We start from the raw sequence: 21,595 nt of genomic DNA, 5'->3' as shown, positions 1-21,595 counted from the left end.
GTTTTAAAGCAAAAGTGTCTCATAAGTCAGTCATGTGGCTGGATACCGATATTTTAACTTCGATTTAAATTTTTATTTGTATTTTTATACTTATATTATGATGTATGATATTGTTCTGTATTGGTATGTGACACTATAATAAAATATTCGGTCTGTCTGTCTGTCTGTCTTTCAAATGAATCCATATTAAGGTCCAAAAGTTCCAAAAAAAAACTTGTTTAATTTCAACCGAAATTGAATTATTCGGGCTCTTAGATATAATGAATGTAACCTTGATTTTAAGATTTTGGATTTCTGGCCTGGTTTTCAAATTTATTCATATTTGGGTCCAAACAGTCCAAAATTAAACTGGGTTTGATTTTAACAAAAATTAAATTCATTGATATGCTGAAACTAAACCTGCATTTAGATTTTTATACGACCGCAAAATTTGAAAACATTTTCGTCGTATATTGCTATCACGTTGGCGTCGGCGTCGTCGTCGTCCTGCGTCCGAATACTTTTAGTTTTCGCACTCTAACTTTAGTAAAAATGAATAGAAATCAATGAAATTTTAACACAAGGTTTATGACCACAAAAGGAAGGTTGGGATTGATTTTGGGAGTTTTGGTCCCAACATTTTAGGAATTAGGGGCCAAAAAGGGCCCAAATAAGCATTTTCTTGGTTTTCGCACTATAACTTTAGTTTAAGTTAATAGAAATCTATGAAATTTTGACACAAGGTTTATGACCACAAAAGAACGGTTGGGATTGATTTTGGGAGTTTTGGTTTCAACAGTTTAGGAATTAGGGGCCAAAAAAGGGCCCAAATAAGCATTATTCTTGGTTTTCGCACAATAACTTTAGTTTAAGTAAATAGAAATCAATGAAATTTAAACACAATGTTAATGACTACAAAAGGAAGGTTGGGATTGATTTTGGGAGTTTAGGTCCCAACAGTTTAGGAATTAGGGGCCAAAAAGGGACCCAAATAAGCATTTTTCTTGGTTTTTGCACCATAACGTTAGTATAAGTAAATAGAAATCTATGAAATTTAAAGACAAGGTTTATGACCATAAAAGGAAGGTTGGTAATGATTTTGGGAGTTTTGGTCCCAACAGAATAAGGGGCCCAAAGGGTCCAAAATTAAACTTTGTTTGATTTCATCAAAATTGAATAATTGGGGTTCTTTGATATGCCGAATCTAACTGTCATGACTGTGTATGTAGATTCTTAACCTTTGGTCCCGTTTTCAAATTGGTCTACATTAAGGTCCAAAGGGTCCAAAATTAAACTTAGTTTGATTTTGACAAAAAATGAATCAGTTAGGTTCTTTGATATGCTGAATCTAAAAATGTACTTAGATTCTTGATTATTGGCCCAGTTTTCAAGTTGGTCCAAATCGGGGTCCAAAATTAAACTTTGTTTGATTTCATCAAAAATTGAATAAATGGGGTTCTTTGATATACCAAATCTAACTGCGTATGTAGATTCTTCATTTTTGGTCCTGTTTTCAAATTGGTCTACACTAAAGTCCAAAGGGTCCAAAATTAAACTTAGTCTGATTTTAACAAAAATTGAAATCTTGGGGTTCTTTGATATGCTGAATCCAAAAATGTACTTAGATTTTTTATTATGGGCCCAGTTTTCAAGTTGGTCCAAATCAGGATCCAAAATTATTATATTAAGTATTGTGCAATAGCAAGTCTTTTCAATTGCACAGTATTGCGCAATGGCAAGAAATATCTAATTGCACAATATTGTGAAATAGCAAATTTTTTTTTAATTAGAGTTATCTTTCTTTGTCCAGAATAGTAAGCAAGAAATATCTAATTGCAAAATATTGTGCAATAGCAAGATTTTTTTTAATTGGAGTTATCTTTCTTTGTCCAGAATCAACTTAAATCTTTGTTATATACAATATACAATGTATATTCACTTTTTACTACCAACTGATAAAATAAAATAATCTATATATAATATAACAAGCAGTTTTTTTACATCTTAATATTTTATGATGTATTTAAATGAGTAGTTATTGTTGCAAACTCCATTAGAAATTTTAATTGAGATTAGTTTTGGAATAAGGGAAAGGGGAATGTGATTAAAAAAATTGGGTTCAATTTTTCTCATTTGAAATTTCATAAATAAAAAAGAAAATTTCTTCAAACATTTTTTTGAGAGGATTAATATTCAACAGCATAGTGAATTGCTCTAAGAGAAAACAAAAATTTTAAGTTCATTAGAACACATTCATTCTGTGTCAGAAACCTATGCTGTGTCAACTATTTAATCACAATCCAAATTTAGAGCTGAATCCAGCTTGAATGTTGTGTCCATACTTGCCCCAACTGTTCAGGGTTCAACCTCTGCGGTCGTATAAAGCTACGCCCTGCGGAGCATCTGGTTGATTTTGTGCACAGATATTTTGTTGGTTCGAACCGGGGACCCACATTAAACTATGTTTTATTTCAACAAATAAATTAATATTTGGATTTTTATGCCCCACCTACGATAGTAGAGGGGCATTATGTTTTCTGGTCTGTGCGTCCGTCCGTCCGTCCGTCTGTTCGTTCGTTCGTCCGTTCGTCCGTCTGTCCCGCTTCAGGTTAAAGTTTTTGGTCAAGGTAGTTTTTGATGAAGTTGAAGTCCAATCAACTTGAAACTTAGTACACATGTTCCTTATGATATGATCTTTCTAATTTCAAAGCCAAATTAAACTTTTGACCCCAATTTCACGGTCCATTGAACATAGAAAATGAAAGTGCATGTTTCAGGTTAAAGTTTTTGGTCAAGGTAGTTTTTGATGAAGTTGAAGTCCAATCAACTTGAAACTTAGTACACATGTTCCCTATGATATTATCTTTCTAATTTTAATGCCTAATTATATTTTTTATCCAATTTCACGGTCCATTGAACATGGAAAATGATAGTGGGAGTGGGGCATCCGTGTACTTTGGACACATTCTTGTTTTTATATATGCTGATTTAACCGTGTATTTAGATTTTGAGGACTCGAGCACCGTGTTCAAGTTGGTCCACACTGAGGTCAAAATGGTCAAAATGAAACTTTCTTTGGTGTGCTGAATCTAAACATGTATTTTGATTTTGGATAATGGACCATGAAAGGTAAATGTCAAATTTCAAAATTTTGAACTCTTAGAATATACCACATTCATTGAATGACAGAAACCTATATGTTTTGACAAATATCTTATCCCAATCCAAATACAGAGCTGTATCAAGGTTGATTGTTGTGTCAATACTCCATATTTGCCCCAAATGTTCAGGGTTCAACATCAAGATGCGCCTTTATAAAAAGTTAGAAATACGTATCACTCGGACTCTAAGTACGAGTGAACAATTTTTTATCGTACTTCTTTGATCTTCTCAAAGCAAAGCAGAATAGCTGTCCATCAGGTTAAGATAACACACGATTATTCAATTTCGCGTTTAAACAAATTGCGATCAAACCATTTCCGCTAGTCACTTATTTATTTCTTTATAGGTAACCTCACTAAAGCGGACAAAGAAATGATAATCGTAGCTACATCAGCTGAAAATAGTTGCCTGTATTGTATAATTGCCCATGGTGCTCTACATAGAATATATTCAAAAGACCCATATCTAGCTGATCAGGTATGTGTTATTTCAGTACCAGGAAGATTTGCTGCGGGGAAAAAATGATGCTGCAACGCCCCCTTTTTCATTATTTTTCATTCAATATATACGCAGTAATTGCGTCTTATTCTGTAACATTTTGAGGCTTTAAAATTTTGAGGCTGTTCCAAATATCAATATGTAACTTACCACTATTTAAAAATGCAGCCTCTTTGTTCAGAAAAATGTTGGTTTTTTTCGGAATGTTAAAGGAGATTGATACAGTATGTATATATAAAATTGTTAGTTGGTCTTGTTATCCCTGTTCGGAGTTTGAAAGTAAAACTAAATAGTCCACATAAAGAAGACATGGGATTTTTGAATTATCAGGAGTAACATACTCACAGGTACTATCTATGACTGAAGGTAGAGCATTCATCAATGTATTATAAAAAAGAAGTTAACAACTATATGTCACCGTACGGCCTCCACCAATGAGCAAAGCCCATACCGCATATTCAGAAATAAAAGGCCCCGAAATGACAAATGTAAAACATTTCAAACGAGAAAACAAATATGTAACACATCAACAAACGACAACCACTCAATTACAGGCTCCTGACTTGGGACAAACACAAATATACAGAATGTGGCAGGGTTCAACGCGTGAAAGTGGGATCCAAACCCTCCCATAACCTGGGACAGTGTTGTAACATTACAACATAAGAACGAACTATAAAATACATGCAGTTGAAAAAGGCTGAAGTCATCAGATGGATACAAATAGAAATAATACACAGAGTGGACGTGGCCGTGTACTTGTATGGCCCAACAACATAAAGACATTACATACAGATCTGAGACTAAATTATCAATCAGTACACATCCTACATCCAATGGATTTAGTCAAAGACGTCATAAACAGTCAGAGAAAAACATGACCTTGTGCAATGCCAATATACAGGTATCGAAAGATTGTCGATCCATGAATGTTTATATGTATATAACATTGATGTCTAGTTTGCTTTTAGATTACTGATATCAAAACTTTTACCCCAATTTACACAAAATATATGTTTCTTTCTTATGTTCAATGTATACATGTATATATTTCAATTTGTGCTATAGTTCCGTAACTTATTATCCAGGCGTATAAACGAATGGGTGACAAGTGCGTACATTTTTTAAATCAATATTTCTGGTATGGTCCAATCTGTCCTTCACTATTGACAACGAGTATATATTAAATTTTACCAAATTTACCCTTGGAAAAAATATGTATATAGATTTTTATTTCATCAAATCTGGGGTGGTTTTTTTTTGTATTATTTATATTTTTATAAATAATATTCTTTACACCAGAAATGTTATTTATAAACAAGCGTATGTGTTTAGTAATGACTATTATCGCTATTTTGTGCATTTTTTCTTTGATCTTTTTTTGTGATAATTTTCATATCATGCTACTCGCTTGAGATGGAAAATTATCGCTAGAAACTAAGCAAGCACGTGGCGTTGCTAACAAAATTGACATGAAATTGACAACGTCGTCCTAGGTAAAATAGCGATAAACAGATTATCATTGGTCATCTCAACTCGATTGCCTTTCTCGCTTTCGCCGTCCCGGCTCAAGCGAGAAAATCAATCTCGTTGAGATGATCAATGATAATCTATAAGTATATTATATCACTTTCGGACACGCAAGACAGAGATGTCTATTATACACCTAATAGTTCAAAATGGAAAGTTATAAGGATTCATTCCCTCTATTCCCACTTTTTTATAAATCTGGTAAGAAAAGGTAAAATTTCATGTGGGAATAGGAGGAAAACTTGTGCAAACAAAGGATTAAACTGTACAAACATTTTTTAATCAAGTGTTAATTGACCAGTGTGTTTTTTATTAGAACAGGTAATAAGTTATTTTTCTGTATGAATTCTCTTTTTTTTATATATAAAATAAATATGAAAGAAATTAAAACAAATATAAGTAAATTATTTTATTACTTTTATAACACAAATTCAACTGTAGATTCAAGCAAGCATAATATAACACAAGTTATATTACAGCACTAAATCAAATCACACATTGTAGCACAAACATTAGACAGTCTATTAAAGTTTATCAATCTATTCCACGTGAAGAAGGTGGGAGGCTGCATCACCAATTTCTACTGTTGTGACTTCTTGGTTGCGGTGTCTAACCTTAAGTTGGTCTAATCTGTTGTTGATTTCTACATACTTCTTTTTGGGGGCCACTCTTTTCCCAACGGCTGCATACTGGTCAGGGCATTGAAGGCTTCCCCATGTTTCAGAAGTTTAATTAGTGGAAAGATGTTTGGATGTGCACAGGTGACTTGTTTCTTCAGCTTGCTGTGCCTTCCCTCTAGATGATTTGTTGTCCTTAGTCCTTGTGTTAAGTAGTGGTTCCAAAGGTGACTAGTTCTTCATCGTAGATGATTGGAATTGGTGTCAGCTCATTTGTGCAGTGTGGCACCGTTAAAGTCCACAATTCCTCTAAAGTCCACAACACCGCTAAAGTCCACAACAATTTTACGCTAAAGTCCACAACGCCGTTAAAGTCCACAAACTTTCCGCTAAAGTCCACAAAATGACCTCCGCTAAAGTCCACAAAAAAGCACCGTTAAAGTCCATGTACCATTTTTTTATTGTTAAAGATATATTATTCGTTATTTTTATCCCGTTCGTACAATACAAAGCAAGGGCCTTTCTTCTCGGTAGTATTTTTTATCAGTTTGATACATGAAAAAAGGACAGTATATGTATATGATTTTGTTCCATTAACTTTGATCTTTGTATTATGATGATGATGGCCAATGTGGACATCATTTCTAAAAAGTTTGTTAATTCGTTAGTTATTATTACTGCATTCTACACGTACTTTTTTTCTCTTATTCTTTGTATATAATCACTTTTTGACATAATAAATGTACAAAGCAAAGGTGTCTTCTAATCTATAACATTTGAACGGCACTCATTCAGGCAACAATCTTGTATATCATAAACAAAAAAATACTAAGTTTATTCCCAAAGGTCTCCTGTCGGAAAACTTATTTTAACCAACGTTTACATGTAACGTTATTAATTTCGGTGTTCGTTATAGAAAACAACGAAAAATAATTTGTTATGATTTTCAGAACGGAAAAATGAAGCCAGTATGATAAATTCTAAATAAAAAAGAAAATACTTTAAGCTTTAAATTATAGTTTATCGATTAGTATCGGATATCGATGCGTTGAAGTGGTGTCTACCAAAAGGTCACAAAAAAAGTAATTTGATCGATATAGGAAGATGTGGTATGAGTGCCAACGAGACAACTCTCCATTCCAGTTAAAATTTATAAAAGTAAACCATTATAGGTCAAGGTACGGCCTTCAACACGGAACCTTGGCTCACCATGACTGAACAGCAAGCTATAAAGGTCCCCAAAATTTACAAGTGTAAAACCATTCAAACGGGAAAACCAATGCCCATAAATGGGCCTTAAAAAATATGCATACACTAGTTGTTTATCTTGGCAAAGTGTTTTAATCACATGTAAAATTACTCACAAGACTAATATGTATAAACTCACAAAACGCAAAATCTGTTCTACCGTTGAGTAACTAATAAAATTAAACAGAAACGTTCTTTGATATTATATAATTCGTAAAAGTTTCAGCTTAAAACTTCATACTAGTCTTCCATTTAGCCTCTTCAAAATACTAAAAAGTATCTTTAAAAGAGAATAAAGAAAGGAAATGAACTCTGAAAGCGATACCGTGAACTTTGATGTGACGTACATTTCATCAATCAATATGGCTATTTGATAGTTCAACAATTGTTGGTGTTCGGGCTCAATGCAAGATGAACGTTCCTATCGCCTTTACCTGCCTTTATCCTATATCCACACCCTCCAATGCTCATAGACACATATTTTTTTATTAGTTCTGGATTTCTCAACAAACAAATACATCTGCAAGTGAATGCATTTTTTTTTTTTTTACATTTGACGGCATTTACGGTTGGATTTTCACAAACCATTTGTTGAGAGGCGCAGAATTTTCTGAATATATATTTGTTTATTAAAATTTGGTCATATTTTTCTTCGGTTAGTTTTGTTTTTCTCCTGTTTCAAATCAAATTTTTGGATAAAGAAACTGTGTTAAATCATCATAAATTGATAATTTACGCTTCAAAATAGATATATTACCAAATAATTTAATTTTGGATGTAACGCGTCTTCTGATTGGCTGACGTTATTTTGTTATCAGCCCATAGACATAATTTAGTCATGTGACCGTGACGTCATCAACGTTTTTTCATGGTTTTCTACGGTTTAAAATGGAATTTAGAATTAAATTATAAGAAATGACTGTAATATTTTTTCTGTCTATGAAGAAATAACATTAAAAAAATGTGGTGCACACTGTTAAATAACCCGCTACGCGCGGTATTCAGTGTGCACCAAATTTTTTATGTTATTTCTTCATAGACAGAAAAAATATAACAGTCATTCCTTAAATAAACAAATAAACTTATGAGAGTTCTTCTTCTATTGGTACCAATTTTGATTAAAATCTTACATGATTTAGTCCCTAAATATTTGTAATGAAAAAAACACGTAGATTTTCATGATATAGCCTATTATATAACAACAAATGGTAGGTGAAAAATACTTCTGACCATTGTATTTTACTGACGGTTTTTAAAGTAACGTTCCTAAATGTTCTAAAAACTTATCTTCCAAAAGAGGGACGAAAGATACCAAAGGGACAGTCAAACTCATAAATCTAAAACAAACTGACAACGACATGGCTAAAAATGAAAAAGACAAACAGAAAAACAATAGTAAACATGACACAACATAGAAAACTAAAGAATAAACAACACGAACCCCACCAAAAACTAGGGGTGATCTCAGGTGCTCCGGAAGGGTAAGCAGATCCTGCTCCACATGTGGCACTCGTCGTGTTGCTTATGTGATTACAAAATTTTAATCCGGTAAATAGTCTAATTCGGTAGGTCACATTCATGAAAGGGAAGGGAATTGTAGTTACGACGTAAGGAACATATCCGATATCATTTGTGAAACGGTTATTCCATAACGGTCAACCAACTCGTGATGGCGTCCGTAAAATTTACTAAGGAATGATTTCAACTTCACCATTTGGAACTCTTGGTTTAATAGCTTCCTTGTGAGCAGCAACCCTCTATCAAGAAAATCATGATAGGAAATGCAAGCACGGGAATATCGTATCAATAGGGAGATGTATACCCCGTATGCAGGTGCTGCTGGAATGTTGCTACTTAGAAATGGAAAGTTCACAATTGGAAAGCTGAAATCCTCTCTTTTGTCGTAAAGTTTTGTTTTCAACCGACCCTCATTGTCAATTACGAGATGTAAGTCAAGATATGAAGCCGACTTAACTGTATCTGTAGTATCCTTTATCTCTAGTTCGATGGGATAGATGCGTTCCACATAGTCACCAAATTTTGAATTGTTTAGTGAAAGAACATCATCTATATAGCGGAAAGTAGAGTTAAAGGATATTGCTAACTTCTTATCTTTCTTCCTAAGAAGTTCCTGCATGAAGTCAGCCTCATAATAATAAAGAAACAAGTCGGCAAGTAGAGGGGCACAGTTTGTGCCCATTGGAATGCCGACAGTCTGTTGAAAAACACGTCCTCCGAACGTAACAAATATGTTGTCAATCTAGAAATCAAGCATCTTGATAATATCAGTTTCAGAGAATTTTTTGTTGAAAAAAAATGTACTTGTACTCATCATGGATAATCCACAATACAGAACCACATCCGCGTATAATTTATTCAATTCATCTTTCATTCTGAAACAAATTCATTTTTTTTTAAAACAAAACAAACATGCAAATCAATGAGTCAAAATCTGCTGAGCACCACAAAATGCATGAATGTGTGGTATCATTTATCATTATTTTGCTTTCAAACAAGAACATGATGGTTCAAAGTATATTTTTGAGATTTACGGACCGTTTTGGTTGCTGTGGAGCCTAACAGACACTGAATGGACATCTTGCTTATGTTTTATAGATATTTGCAAAGGAAATTTAAATGTCAAATATAGGCTCCAGATTATGTCTCCAGCATATACATAAAGAGAACGCTATGTTAGAGTTTCTTGTGGATGAACAAATGTTTACTAAAGAATAAAAAGAGTATAATAGCTAGATAACTTTTCCGAAATGTTGTCTGTTTGATTGATAAAAAATCGCAACACAAAGATCAAATTTTTGGTGATAAAGAAAATACTATAATCTTTTCATTCATCAAAAATATAATTTATGCTGACAAGATATACTTTCTACGAACAAAAGTCCATGCTTTTAATGAAATCTATAATATCAGGTGTAAGAAACAGAAAATTGATCTTTTGATAATAAAATAAAATGTTTGGACTTTAACGGTGCTTTTTTGTGGACTTTAGCGGAACTTGTTATTGTGGACTTTAGCGGAGGTCATTTTGTGGACTTTAGCGGAAAGTTTGTGGACTTTAACGGTGTTGTGGACTTTAGCGTAAAATTGTTGTGGACTTTAGCGGTGTTGTGGACTTTAACGGTGCCACAGTGCAGCAAACTTTCATTCTCTGGAGGACATCGTCTACTTTAATTTCAGCTGTATGGGGTCAGACCCATGGTTGTAATTTGCTGAGATTTTGGTTGGTATGTTGTTCAAAGTATTGATGGTGTCAGGAGAGTTTGAAGTTGAACACTTCCAGTAAGTTCTTATGCCCCTTTTGTTCTTTGCCTGGAACTTAAACCAACTGTGTGCAAGGTTTTGGTTCCTGAGTCTGTTTGTAACAAACTTTACTTGTAGTTGTGCATTATCCATTGTAACTGAATAATGACTTGACTGGATAAGGACCACATTTTATATCAATGTTTAATGCTTTGAAGTAAAGTTAACATGTTCACCCATTATTTTATATCTTTGATTAATGGTCCAAGTAATTATATTTTTAGATTATACTCTTATTTCACATCTTAAAATTATACTTGGTTATAATATTATTTATATCACGATTTATCAGTACAGAAGACAATTTTTTAAGGTTACATATTCAAAATTTTTTAAATCTAACTCCAATCTATTTATCATAATTTTTCTTTATTTTTAAGATTTCTTTGATGAAAAAAGAAACATATTACAAATAAACAAGGTATTGTACCTGAACAGTGTACCAAATATGTTATTTCCGTAAAAGTCAAAGTTAATATATTTAATTTATTTTTTTTTTTTTTTTTTTTTTTAATGCATGATTGTGTATTTCCGTAAAAGTCAAAGTTACATTTAATTTTTTAATTGCTTTCTTAATTCATTTCAATCATGTTCTATTTATTTACTATTTTACTGAGAGGTTTTTAATAAAACACCAAGATAACTTAATTTTATTTTCTGCAATCTGTTTATATAACCTCTTTAAAATATATTCTTTTTATCACATACCATTTATTTTTTTACGTCATACCTTAATTTTGTCATTTCTATTGTTAAAAGACATTGTTTTTTTTTTAATTACTTATTTTATTTATTTTTTTTTTTTTTTTTTTATGATGTGAAATATCCGGAAAATTTTAAACATTTTTAACATTTTATTATGTTTTTTCAATTTGTATTTGTTAAATAGATATATATATTTGTACATATAGTGTCTCATAAGCCTTTCTAGGCTGGGTATTTGTCTTATTTTATTATTGTGCAATGTATATTATATAATCTGTATAAAAAATCTGTAGACAAGTATGTGACACTTTAATAAAATAAATTATTATTATTATTATTATTATGTTATGCTTTGAAAAAAATACAGGTAAATCTTAGGTGAAATTCTAATTAACCTTGATTGTTATAAAAACAAATTATTTATCAAAACATCTATTGTTATTTGTATTTAAAGTGGGAATAGAAGGAATAGTATTTTTTAAAAGTGGGAATAGGAGGAAGACACCGTTATAAGTTATCGGTCGTGTACACTGATCAATACCCTTAGAAGTGAAACGATGCATGAACTTACAAGACCGACAGGAAATCGCTTGAATACCTGGACGTGTCACCTCACACCCCTCACATCGCTTGAATACCTGGACGTGTCACCTCACACCCCTCACTATACCTTTGGGAGTATTACCTTTAGCCATGCGAGTGATCAGTTGAGAGAAGATACGAATTTATTTGAATAAAGTTTATTACATAAAAGAATTATGAACAAATTAGATTTTTGAAAACAATTCAATTTTCACGGAACACTTATTTATGATTTGAACTTTGACTTTTTAATTAATTCCAATATTAACAGTTTAAAAATAACAGACCATGGTTATTTAAAAAAAATAAGAAAATTTTCCGTATCAAGTTAGTTAACTAGTCGGATAAAACAACCGTACGATTGACATGATATCAACACGCAATTACGACTACATCAGGTTACTGTTGTTTTGGTCCTTAGACCTATCGTGGTTTCAAATCGGACAAGATGACAAAATGGCCGAACGCAGAGAATTGATACTCTAAATTTATTATTGATACTCTAAATTTAAAATCGATGGTGATGTCTTATCTAGCAGAATAAAACTTTAATATCTATGAATTTGAGCGTTTCTATACAGAATGGACATAATATAAATTTTTGATTTTTTTGCGAAGTTTCCCTAGCAAACACTGATATTTAAATATTTTATAACATATGGTATTTTTTTATATTGCCGGTTTTGAGATACATTGCAATATGTTACCCCCCCTTTTTTTTACTGAAAAACTAAGTAATGCTTAAACAAAATTTAAAACATCACCAAAAAGTATGCAGAAGTTAAAATTTATATAACTAAGAAGTGTGTAAAGTTTGATGCAACAATGATAAATAGTTTTTTAGTTATGGCGCCACATGTTAAAAAAAAACCATACTCATGTTTTACTTACAAAGTCCTGTAACTCAAAAAGATTTAATTTGATTTTCACTAAAAGGTTTACAGATCATTTGACCATTATAAGAAGTATCTTTGTTAAGTTTCATGAAAATAAGATAAGCTGTTCTCAAGTTACGGTGCGACATGTTTACGCTGAACATAAGGATAGACGGATAGATAGACTGACTGACGGACATAATGACTTATAGATGGAGGAAATGACGGACGGATTTATACAATGATACGTCCTGTCAAAATTGTGACGGGCGTGTAAAAACGCAAAGAAATGAAAAAAAACCCTCTTAATTAAAGGTCAATATTTTTTTTTTAATGAAATCGGCCAAGTCGATTTGTATATCTTGGTTCCTATATCATTTTTGCTATATTACTTTCAAATGTTTGAAAACAATAGATAGAAATTGATATAAAGAACTTTAAATTCGTGCTTTAAGGACAATGCAATAACTCTTTTAAGAAGTAATGTGAAAGTTTTGAAGTTAATGGACAAATGGTAGAGCTCAACATTTTGAAAATAATCATCTGGCCCTTTCGAATTTTCTATGTCTACGGCCGTTTTTAAATAATTGACATCATGCACTTGCATGCCCCCTTATGTTTATTTTATTTAGCCGGGTCAGAGTAAACTTTTTAATACCAGGTATCCTAATTATAATTGAAAAAGACATATGATTTTAGATAAGGTTTGTGAAATGCAGCCTAGTAATTTTGGTAAGCGGAAAAAAAGTCACAGGAAAAAAAGTCACGGGAAAAAAAGTCACAAAATCACTAGGAAAAAAAGTCACAGGAAAAAAAGTCACAAGAAAAAAAGTCACAGGAAAAAAAGTCACAATATTTTTTAGTAAAATTATTTATCAGAAGTATGTTGGAATGCACATGAAAAGGTAACTATGTACATGTATGCAATAAATGATTCAACTGGAGTTTTTGAATGCATAGAAAAAAGCCATAACATACTTTTATCAGACTACTTACTCTTAGTGGTAAAGTTTAATCTTTAAAAACCATAAAGGAAGTATATATAAACTAATAAAAGCGTAATATAATATGTTCTTTTTTTCAAAATTGACTTTTTATCAAAGAGGGAAAGCTGATTGTTTCTTTTCATTTAATATTGAGCTTAGTTGTATTTCATTGGTATGACTTCCAACGAAGACAGGAAGTGGCAGGTCTACAAAAGGGGGAAGGTGTCACAAGAAGCCACACATCAATATCAACAGTCCCTGTTAGTATTAATGGGAATGAGTTGTTTGTTTAACACTGAATTGAAGGAATAATACTTTATCTTCAAAAATCAAAATAACTTGTGATCAAGTCATATACTGAACTTCTAACTTGAATTCAAATTGAAGGAAATTGTTGCTGTTTAACTCACATCTCTTTCATTTCATAAGAGATATAAAACAAAAATAATTACAACAAATCCTTGAAAACATGCATGTAGCAATAGTACACCAGAATGTACACGTTTCATTTTAATGTTTTGCGATTTATATCTAAATTTCCAAAGCTAGTCGTATAAAATGAATTAAAAAATGTCCATTTCCATACAAAATATTTAGTGGGAATGTTTTCCAATATATACATATATATGTGCGACCATATGACCATTTCCATAAAAAAAATATATTTGGAAAGTTTCTCCTATTAATACATGTATGTGCAGACCATATGACTATTTCATACAAAAAATATATATTGTGACTTTTTTTCCTGTGACTTTTTTTCCTGTGACCTTTTTTCCTGTGACTTTTTTTCCATGACTTTTTTTCCGTGACTTTTTTTCCTGTGACTTTTTTTCCTACATTCGTAATTTTAGATGTGAAAATTTATGTAAAACATTGTATTGAAAGATAATGAACGACGGTCGACCGGTGCCAAGTGATGAAAAACATGACTTTTCCTGTTGGGTCAAGTGAGCTAAAAACAACCAAGAATTCCAAACAATATTGCACCGTTCTTGAAAAAAAATTGTGTAACAACTGAAAATTTCACAAATTTCACGAACGAGATAACTTGATCGGACAAGCAAACAACTTCACTGGCGGTTTTTTTTTTCAACAAAAAAAGACATATTATTGATATTTAAGTGTACGCACTGACATGTCACAAATACTTAAATGATCGCAATTCAATTTTTTTTTTTGAAGGTCTGTAAGATAAAAAAATAAAATGGTCACATAAACTTAACCGATTGTTTATGGAACCATTTAATTCGAGGTCTAATGAATCCTGCCAGACGGACATAAACACTTTCTAATTATCAAAACCGACAACACATACCCTTAACATTTACCAACTAATCCAGGAAAGAAGTTCATTGTGACATAAATCGTCATGTGGCCAAAGGAAAAATAATATAGAAACGGGGTCAAGGGCAAGGGCAAATAGAAAAAAAATCGTTAGATCTGTGTTCCATACTCGTATATATTGCAGTCAAACCTTCTAACTTTTGACATATATGCAGCTTTATACAAATAGTCCGAAACGCTATATGAATTCGAATCACTTGGTCTCGCTTGTTCAAAAATATCAATGAGAATGTTTATAATAAACATAATCAAACTCACATAATCCGATTTCAAGGGTGTCCCTGTTTTCTTATTTCTTACAATATTTTAATTCGGCATACACTATAAGATAAGTGGCGAATCTAGAAGACGTATAGGTTGCACGCCCCCGAAACTACCTTTGATTGCCAAAACTATATTGATCCATGTATTTAACGATTTTTAAAGCAAAATATAGTGAAAATATTGTTCGACTCTCTACGCTCGGCGGTATGTAAAAGCTGTTCGAATTACGTCCTCTTTGAAATAAACTGAATCCGTCTGTCCGTATATATTATTAAAATACACTGACCAACGTCAGTGTACGATCATCATAACACAATGGCGACAGTACAGACCCTTTTTTATAGTAAGGTTAACTGGGTTAACAAAATAATTATTATTGAATTTTGTTGATGACCTGAGACTACTAATTTATACACACATGTGTAGTAGTATAGTTACAATTAGTGATAAATGTTTTTTTTTTATTTTTAATGCATGGTAGTTGTAATCCTTTTCTTCCTATAAAGTTTACATTCATTTTCTATGTCGATTATGCATGCATATACATTTGTCTTATTATCAACGTTTATCCTTAAGAAGATTTATTTTTAACTTTACATACATGTAGAAAGATTAGATTACTTGTAAAGTTGCCCATCCTATTGTGAGAGAAAATCACATAAGCCCATATCAAATTGTGTGTTTCGATTTTTTAGACCATACATAAACCCTAATTTCAAGTTTAAATATATTTTCCATAATTCATATAGAAAACGAATATTTGAGAGCTTTAACCTCAATTTGCGTTATAACTCATTTTTAGCTCACCTGGCCCAAAGGGCCAAGTGAGCTTTTCTCATCACTTGGCGTCCGTCGTCCGTCGTCCGTCGTCCGTCGTCCGTCGTCCGTCGTCCGTCGTCCGTCGTCCGTCGTCCGTTGTCGTCGTCGTCGTCGTCGTCGTCCGTCGTTAGCTTTTACAAAAATCTTCTCCTCTGAAACTACTGGGCCAATTTTTGCCAAACTTGGCCACAATCATTATTAGGGTATCTAGTTTAAAAATTGTGTCCGGTGACCCGGCCAACCAACCAAGATGGCCGCCATGGCTAAAAATAGAACATAGGGGTAACATACAGTTTTTGGCTTATAACTCAAAAACCAGAGCATTTAGAGCAAATCTGACATGTGGTAAAATTGTTAATTAGGTCAAGATCTATCTGCCCTGAAATTTTGAGATGAATCGGACAACCCGTTGATAGGTTGCTGCCCCTGAATTGGTAATTTTAAGGAAATTTTGCTGTTTTTGGTTATTATCTTGAATATTATTATAGATAGAGATAAACTGTAAACAGCGAAAATGTTCAGCAAAGTAAGATCTACAAATAAGTCAAATGTCCAAAATGGTCTGTTGACCCCTTTAGGAGTTATTGCCCTTTATAGTCAATTTTTAACCATTTTTCGTAAATCTTAGTTATCTTTTACAAAAATCTTTTCCTCTGAAACTACTGGACCAAATTAAATCAAACTTGGCCACAATCATCATTTGGGTATCTAGTTTAAAAATTGTGCCCGGTGACCCTGCCAACCAATTAAGATGGCCGCCATGGCTAAAAATAGAACATAGGGGTAAAATGCAGTTTTTGGTTTATCACTCAAAAACCAAAGCATTTAGAGCAAATCTGACAGTGGTAAAAATGTTTATCAGGGTAAGATCTATTTGCCCTGAAATTTTGAGATGAATCGGACAACCCGTTGATAGGTTGCTGCCCCTGAATTGGTAATTTTAAGGAAATTTTGCTGTTTTTGGTTATTATCTTGAATATTATTATAGATAGAGATAAACTGTAAACAGCGAAAATGTTCAGCAAAGTAAGATCTACAAATAAGTCAACATATCCAAAATGGTCTGTTGACCCCTTTAGGAGTTATTGCCCTTTATAGTCAATTTTTAACCATTTTTCGTAAATCTTAGTTATCTTTTACAAAAATCTTCTCCTCTGAAACTACTTGACCAAATTAAATCAAACTTGGCCACAATCATCATTCGGGTATCTTGTTTAAAAATTGTGCCCGGTGACCCTGCCAACCAATCAAGATGGCCGCCATGGCTAAAAATAGAACATAGGGGTAAAATGCAGTTTTTGGCTTATCACTCAAAAACCAAAGCATTTAGAGCAAATCTGACATGTGGTAAAATTGTTTATCAGGGTAAGATCTATCTGCCCTGAAATTTTGAGATGAATCGGACAACCTGTTGATAGGTTGCTGCCCCTGAATTGGTAATTTTAAGGAAATTTTTCTGTTTTTGGTTATTATCTTGAATATTATTATAGATAGAGATAAACTGTAAACAGCAAAAATGTTCAGCAAAGTAAGATCTACAAATAAGTCAATATGACCAAAATGGTCTGTTGACCCCTTTAGGAGTTATTGCCCTTTATAGTCAATTTTTTAACCATTTTTCGTAAATCTTAGTTATCTTTTACAAAAATCTTCTCCTCTGAAACTACTGGACCAAATTAAACCAAACTTGGCCACAATCATCATTCGGGTATCTAGTTTAAAAATTGTGTCTGGTGACCCGGCCAACCAAGATGGCCGCCATGGCTAAAAATAGAACATAGGGGTAAAATTCAGTTTTTGGCTTATCACTCAAAAACCAAAGCATTTAGAGCAAATCTGACATGTGGTAAAATTGTTTATCAGGTCAAGATCTATCTGCAACAACAAAAGAGAGTTTTTAACGACCTCAGCTGGCTATACAAGCCTTGCACAATCAACTGAATTTTGCAGAAATCATTAATAGGATAGATTGCCCTTATATGATAATTTTTTATTACCTTTTTGGTTTTTTTGGCAAAAGGGGGGGGGGGGGGTTGCGCGATAACAAAACAACTTCACAACTTTCTCATTACTTTGCATTTCTCGTTAGATAAATTTTACAAAAATTCTCCCCTGAAACATCTGTCAAATTTAAACAAACTTGGTTTAAATCACCACTAGGATATCCAGGGACCACTGTGTATGATGACTCTGCCTGCCCACATGGCTGAAATAAAACATAGGTTTCAAACACACTTTTTAGTATTATATCTCTGAAACTAAACGACAGTTCAACAGTTGCATTTATCATGCATCAATTGTAAATAAAAATATCAGGTGAGCGACACAGGGTCCTTGGACCCTCTAGTTATCTATTCTGCTGTTAACAAATTTTGAATGCAAAGACTAAAACTATCATGTGTTTTATAAGTGTTTGCTTATTATTTATTTGAATCTGAGACTGATCAGATAAATAATAAGCCGTTGTCCTGTGAAAGAACTTGTTTTCCAACGACCCACAAAACTTCTTTTTAACGCTGAAGCTAAATTATGATCAATTATAATGTGATGCGATTACGATTTTTGTTTATTTGACCAAACCGGGTTATGCATTGTGAATTCTATGACAAAACCGGGTGGTAAACATTGACAAAACCGACCAGTTCCGTATTGACATGACCCATTTCTTTCGTTCCATACTCAGAAATACAAGTATTGAAATGTTCATAATCACTAATCTCCGTGTCAGTATCTATCTTGCTCTACCCTTTTTTCCGTACAAAGTGAACAATTTAACGAGAAATTAAACAATTTCGAGGCAAGGTTCACTCAATTCGTCATTTTGATGTTCATTTTTACTTATTTCTCCGTTAATATAGAACGGTTGTAGAAAATATTGCATATCACAATAGAAAATAGTTAGGGAGCTACCATCTAATTTTTATGGGGGGGGGGGGGGGGGGGGGGGCTAGATGAAATTTGAAAAAAAATAGGCAGGACAGGAGTTTTGAGTTAAAAAAAAGGCAGGATGAGACACTTGCAAAAAAAAAAAGTCAGGACGACAATTTAGGGTAAAAAAAAGTCAGGATAAACTGAAAAAAAAGAAGGCAGGACCGAACAGAGTGAAAAATAAAAATGCAGGACAGAGATAACAGCTAAAAAAAAATGCAGGACAAAATTTTTCCTCCTATATACCCATATGGTCATGACCATACGCGTATGGTCCAAATACTCATATGGTCCGGAACATATATATACTTCGATTTCATAAATAAAATAAGAAAATAAGGAGAAACCTATCTTTCTTCTGTCTATTGATGTTCCGTCATTGTGCCGAATGTTAGATACCATCGAGTCCGAACAATTTTTGCCGGTGTGGTTTAAACACAGTGAACCATTGACCGATGATAATTATGAAATGCGGTTTAACGAACGATGATATTTGGGACATTGCTTCGGTCGTTTTACTCTTTGTCTTGTCATACAATATAATATATTATGTCTAAATTGAAAACAACGTTCAAACCTATGATTGTGTTGGATAAAAACCGCAATTTTTATACGTATGCATACAAAACAAATTTCTTGGTTCTAAATACAGCACAAACAGTATTTTTCAAAAGGACAAAAGTATATTGTAACAAAATATATACATAGAGAATAATACATGGAAAAATACGTATCATATGTCGTATCATCCCGAGGCATCAATATCAGCCCAAGGGCCTTTAGGCCCGAGGATGATATTGGTCGAGGGTGATACGGCATGTGATACGGATTTTGCCATGTATTATACACTTTATCATATATTTCAACAGAAGAGTATTATATTATATGAACAGTTTTCTGATCCATAGCACTGGGTTACCTTCAGTTCTACTTTTGTCTTGTTTCAAAGGCCTTAAAGGAACTGCTCAATTACTTATCCGAAGCACCTGGGTTACCTTACAACATGTACAATTTGCGTGCTGTTGTTTTAAAAATATTTGTTTATTATTGTATTAATTTGTGTGTTTTGTATTTTTCATAGTTGCATTTAGTGTGCCAAAAAATATGAAAACTTGACGTTCGTGACATCACATACAATATGAAAACTTGACGTTCGTGACGTCACATACCAAACAATGACGTCATTCAAAAAATGTACCTATTTTGAGGAAAATTTTTCTTAAGCAAAAAAAACCCAGATAAAGGGTATGCGATAAAGGGTGCGCATCAAAGTTGCGCGATATGGATTAAACAGCAGGCTATTTATCACATATGCAAAACTACTGTATTTACTACTAAACATATGATAAATATATATATATATGAATATGCCTATTTTTTATACGAATGTAAATTCAAAATTGATAGAATGTATATTAAATGTTGAATCTAAGTTTGTTTCTATGATGTGTTTGTTGTATTGTAGTTTGCCTTCTCTTTATTAGATTGCAGCGAATTGGAAAACAGCAGACATTACAGACCGACAGCGTGCTATTCTAGAATTTGCTGATCAGCTTTGTCATTGCAAACCGTTGACCGACGATAACTTCGAAAAATTGTACGAATTTGGATTAACGAAAGATGATGCTTGGGATATTGGTTCGGTCGTTGCACTCTTTGCCTTATCAAATCGAATGGCATTTCTAACTAATATGAAACCAAACGAGGAATTTCACCTTATGGGCAGGGTAAAACGTGAACAAAACGAATCTTGAAATTAAAAACCAAGAGAACAATTGAAGGTCTTTCCACCAAAAAAACCAAGTATGTTGATATGATAACAGTAAAAATCCGGTTTAAAATGTCATAAACAGCGTTTTAGTACGCTGATAAAAAAAATATATGGTTTCTATACAATATTTTTTAAATGAGGGCGATAATTTGTTACTTCCGGTTTGAAAAATGTTACTTTCGGTATTATTTGAGTGTTTACTTGACACTGATTACAAAAATATCTCGTTTTATATACTTTTAAATTAGTAAAGTACAAAAAATAGCTACTTCGGTTTAAACAAGGTCACTTCCGGTTGTTTTTTTTTCAAGGTTAAATGGTTTGAAACCTATTGCAAATGTCCATGGCTTTATTATGTATACATATGAGGTAAAAGCAAAGGTCAAAATCTAAACGTCAAATTAAGCTATGACCTTGAGATTAATTTGAAAGTCTTAAACCAAGGACCACAAATCAAAAGACCATAGGTCTCATTTATAAATTAAAAAATTCTAAAAGCGTAAATTTATGACGGTTCATTCTGGCTATTCTACATTTTGAATTTTATAGGTAAAATAGTAAAATTTTAAGTAGGAGTTCCCAGAATTTTTGTGTAAACAATGGGATTATGTAGGATTATGTTGTAACAACACTAAACTAATGAGATCTAATGAATCAAGGTAAATCCAGGTAATTGTTTTAGAAAATAAAGAAAAAGAATAATTTAAACAGTCTTTTATTTCATTTAATAATTTCATAGCACAGTTTATGTAAATAATATTCAAAAGCACAATATGAATTTATAGCTTTAATGGCATGTACAAGTAATTCCAATTATTTACAATTATATATACAAGTAAATAATAACATTTGAAATATCAATGTTAAATCATTCTTTAAATCAAAGCACTAAATTTTGAGTTACATTACACAAAGCACCAAAAGTATACTAAATTGACATTATTCATAGCACTTACATAGTAA

At 32.5% G+C, this 21,595-nt stretch overlaps 1 protein-coding gene across 1 annotated transcript in view; it reads left to right on the top strand.

Annotated features, from left to right (window-relative positions):
• Window positions 1-21,340, top strand: part of LOC139486846 (uncharacterized) — a 51,164-nt gene extending 29,824 nt beyond the window's left edge. Inside the window, exons 4-5 of the mRNA XM_071271909.1 lie at window positions 3,488-3,618; window positions 20,346-21,340. Of these exons, the coding sequence (XP_071128010.1) occupies window positions 3,488-3,618; window positions 20,346-20,615 (401 nt within the window). The 3' untranslated portion in view covers window positions 20,616-21,340. The remainder of the gene's footprint in view (window positions 1-3,487; window positions 3,619-20,345) is intronic.
• Window positions 21,341-21,595: the final 255 nt, after the last annotated feature.

The sequence above is a fragment of the Mytilus edulis genome, chromosome 8 (assembly GCF_963676685.1).
Source record: "Mytilus edulis chromosome 8, xbMytEdul2.2, whole genome shotgun sequence".
Lineage (NCBI taxonomy): Eukaryota > Metazoa > Mollusca > Bivalvia > Mytilida > Mytilidae > Mytilus > Mytilus edulis.
Note: the sequence above shows the minus strand (reverse complement) of the source record. Positions and strands in the feature narration are given on the sequence as shown.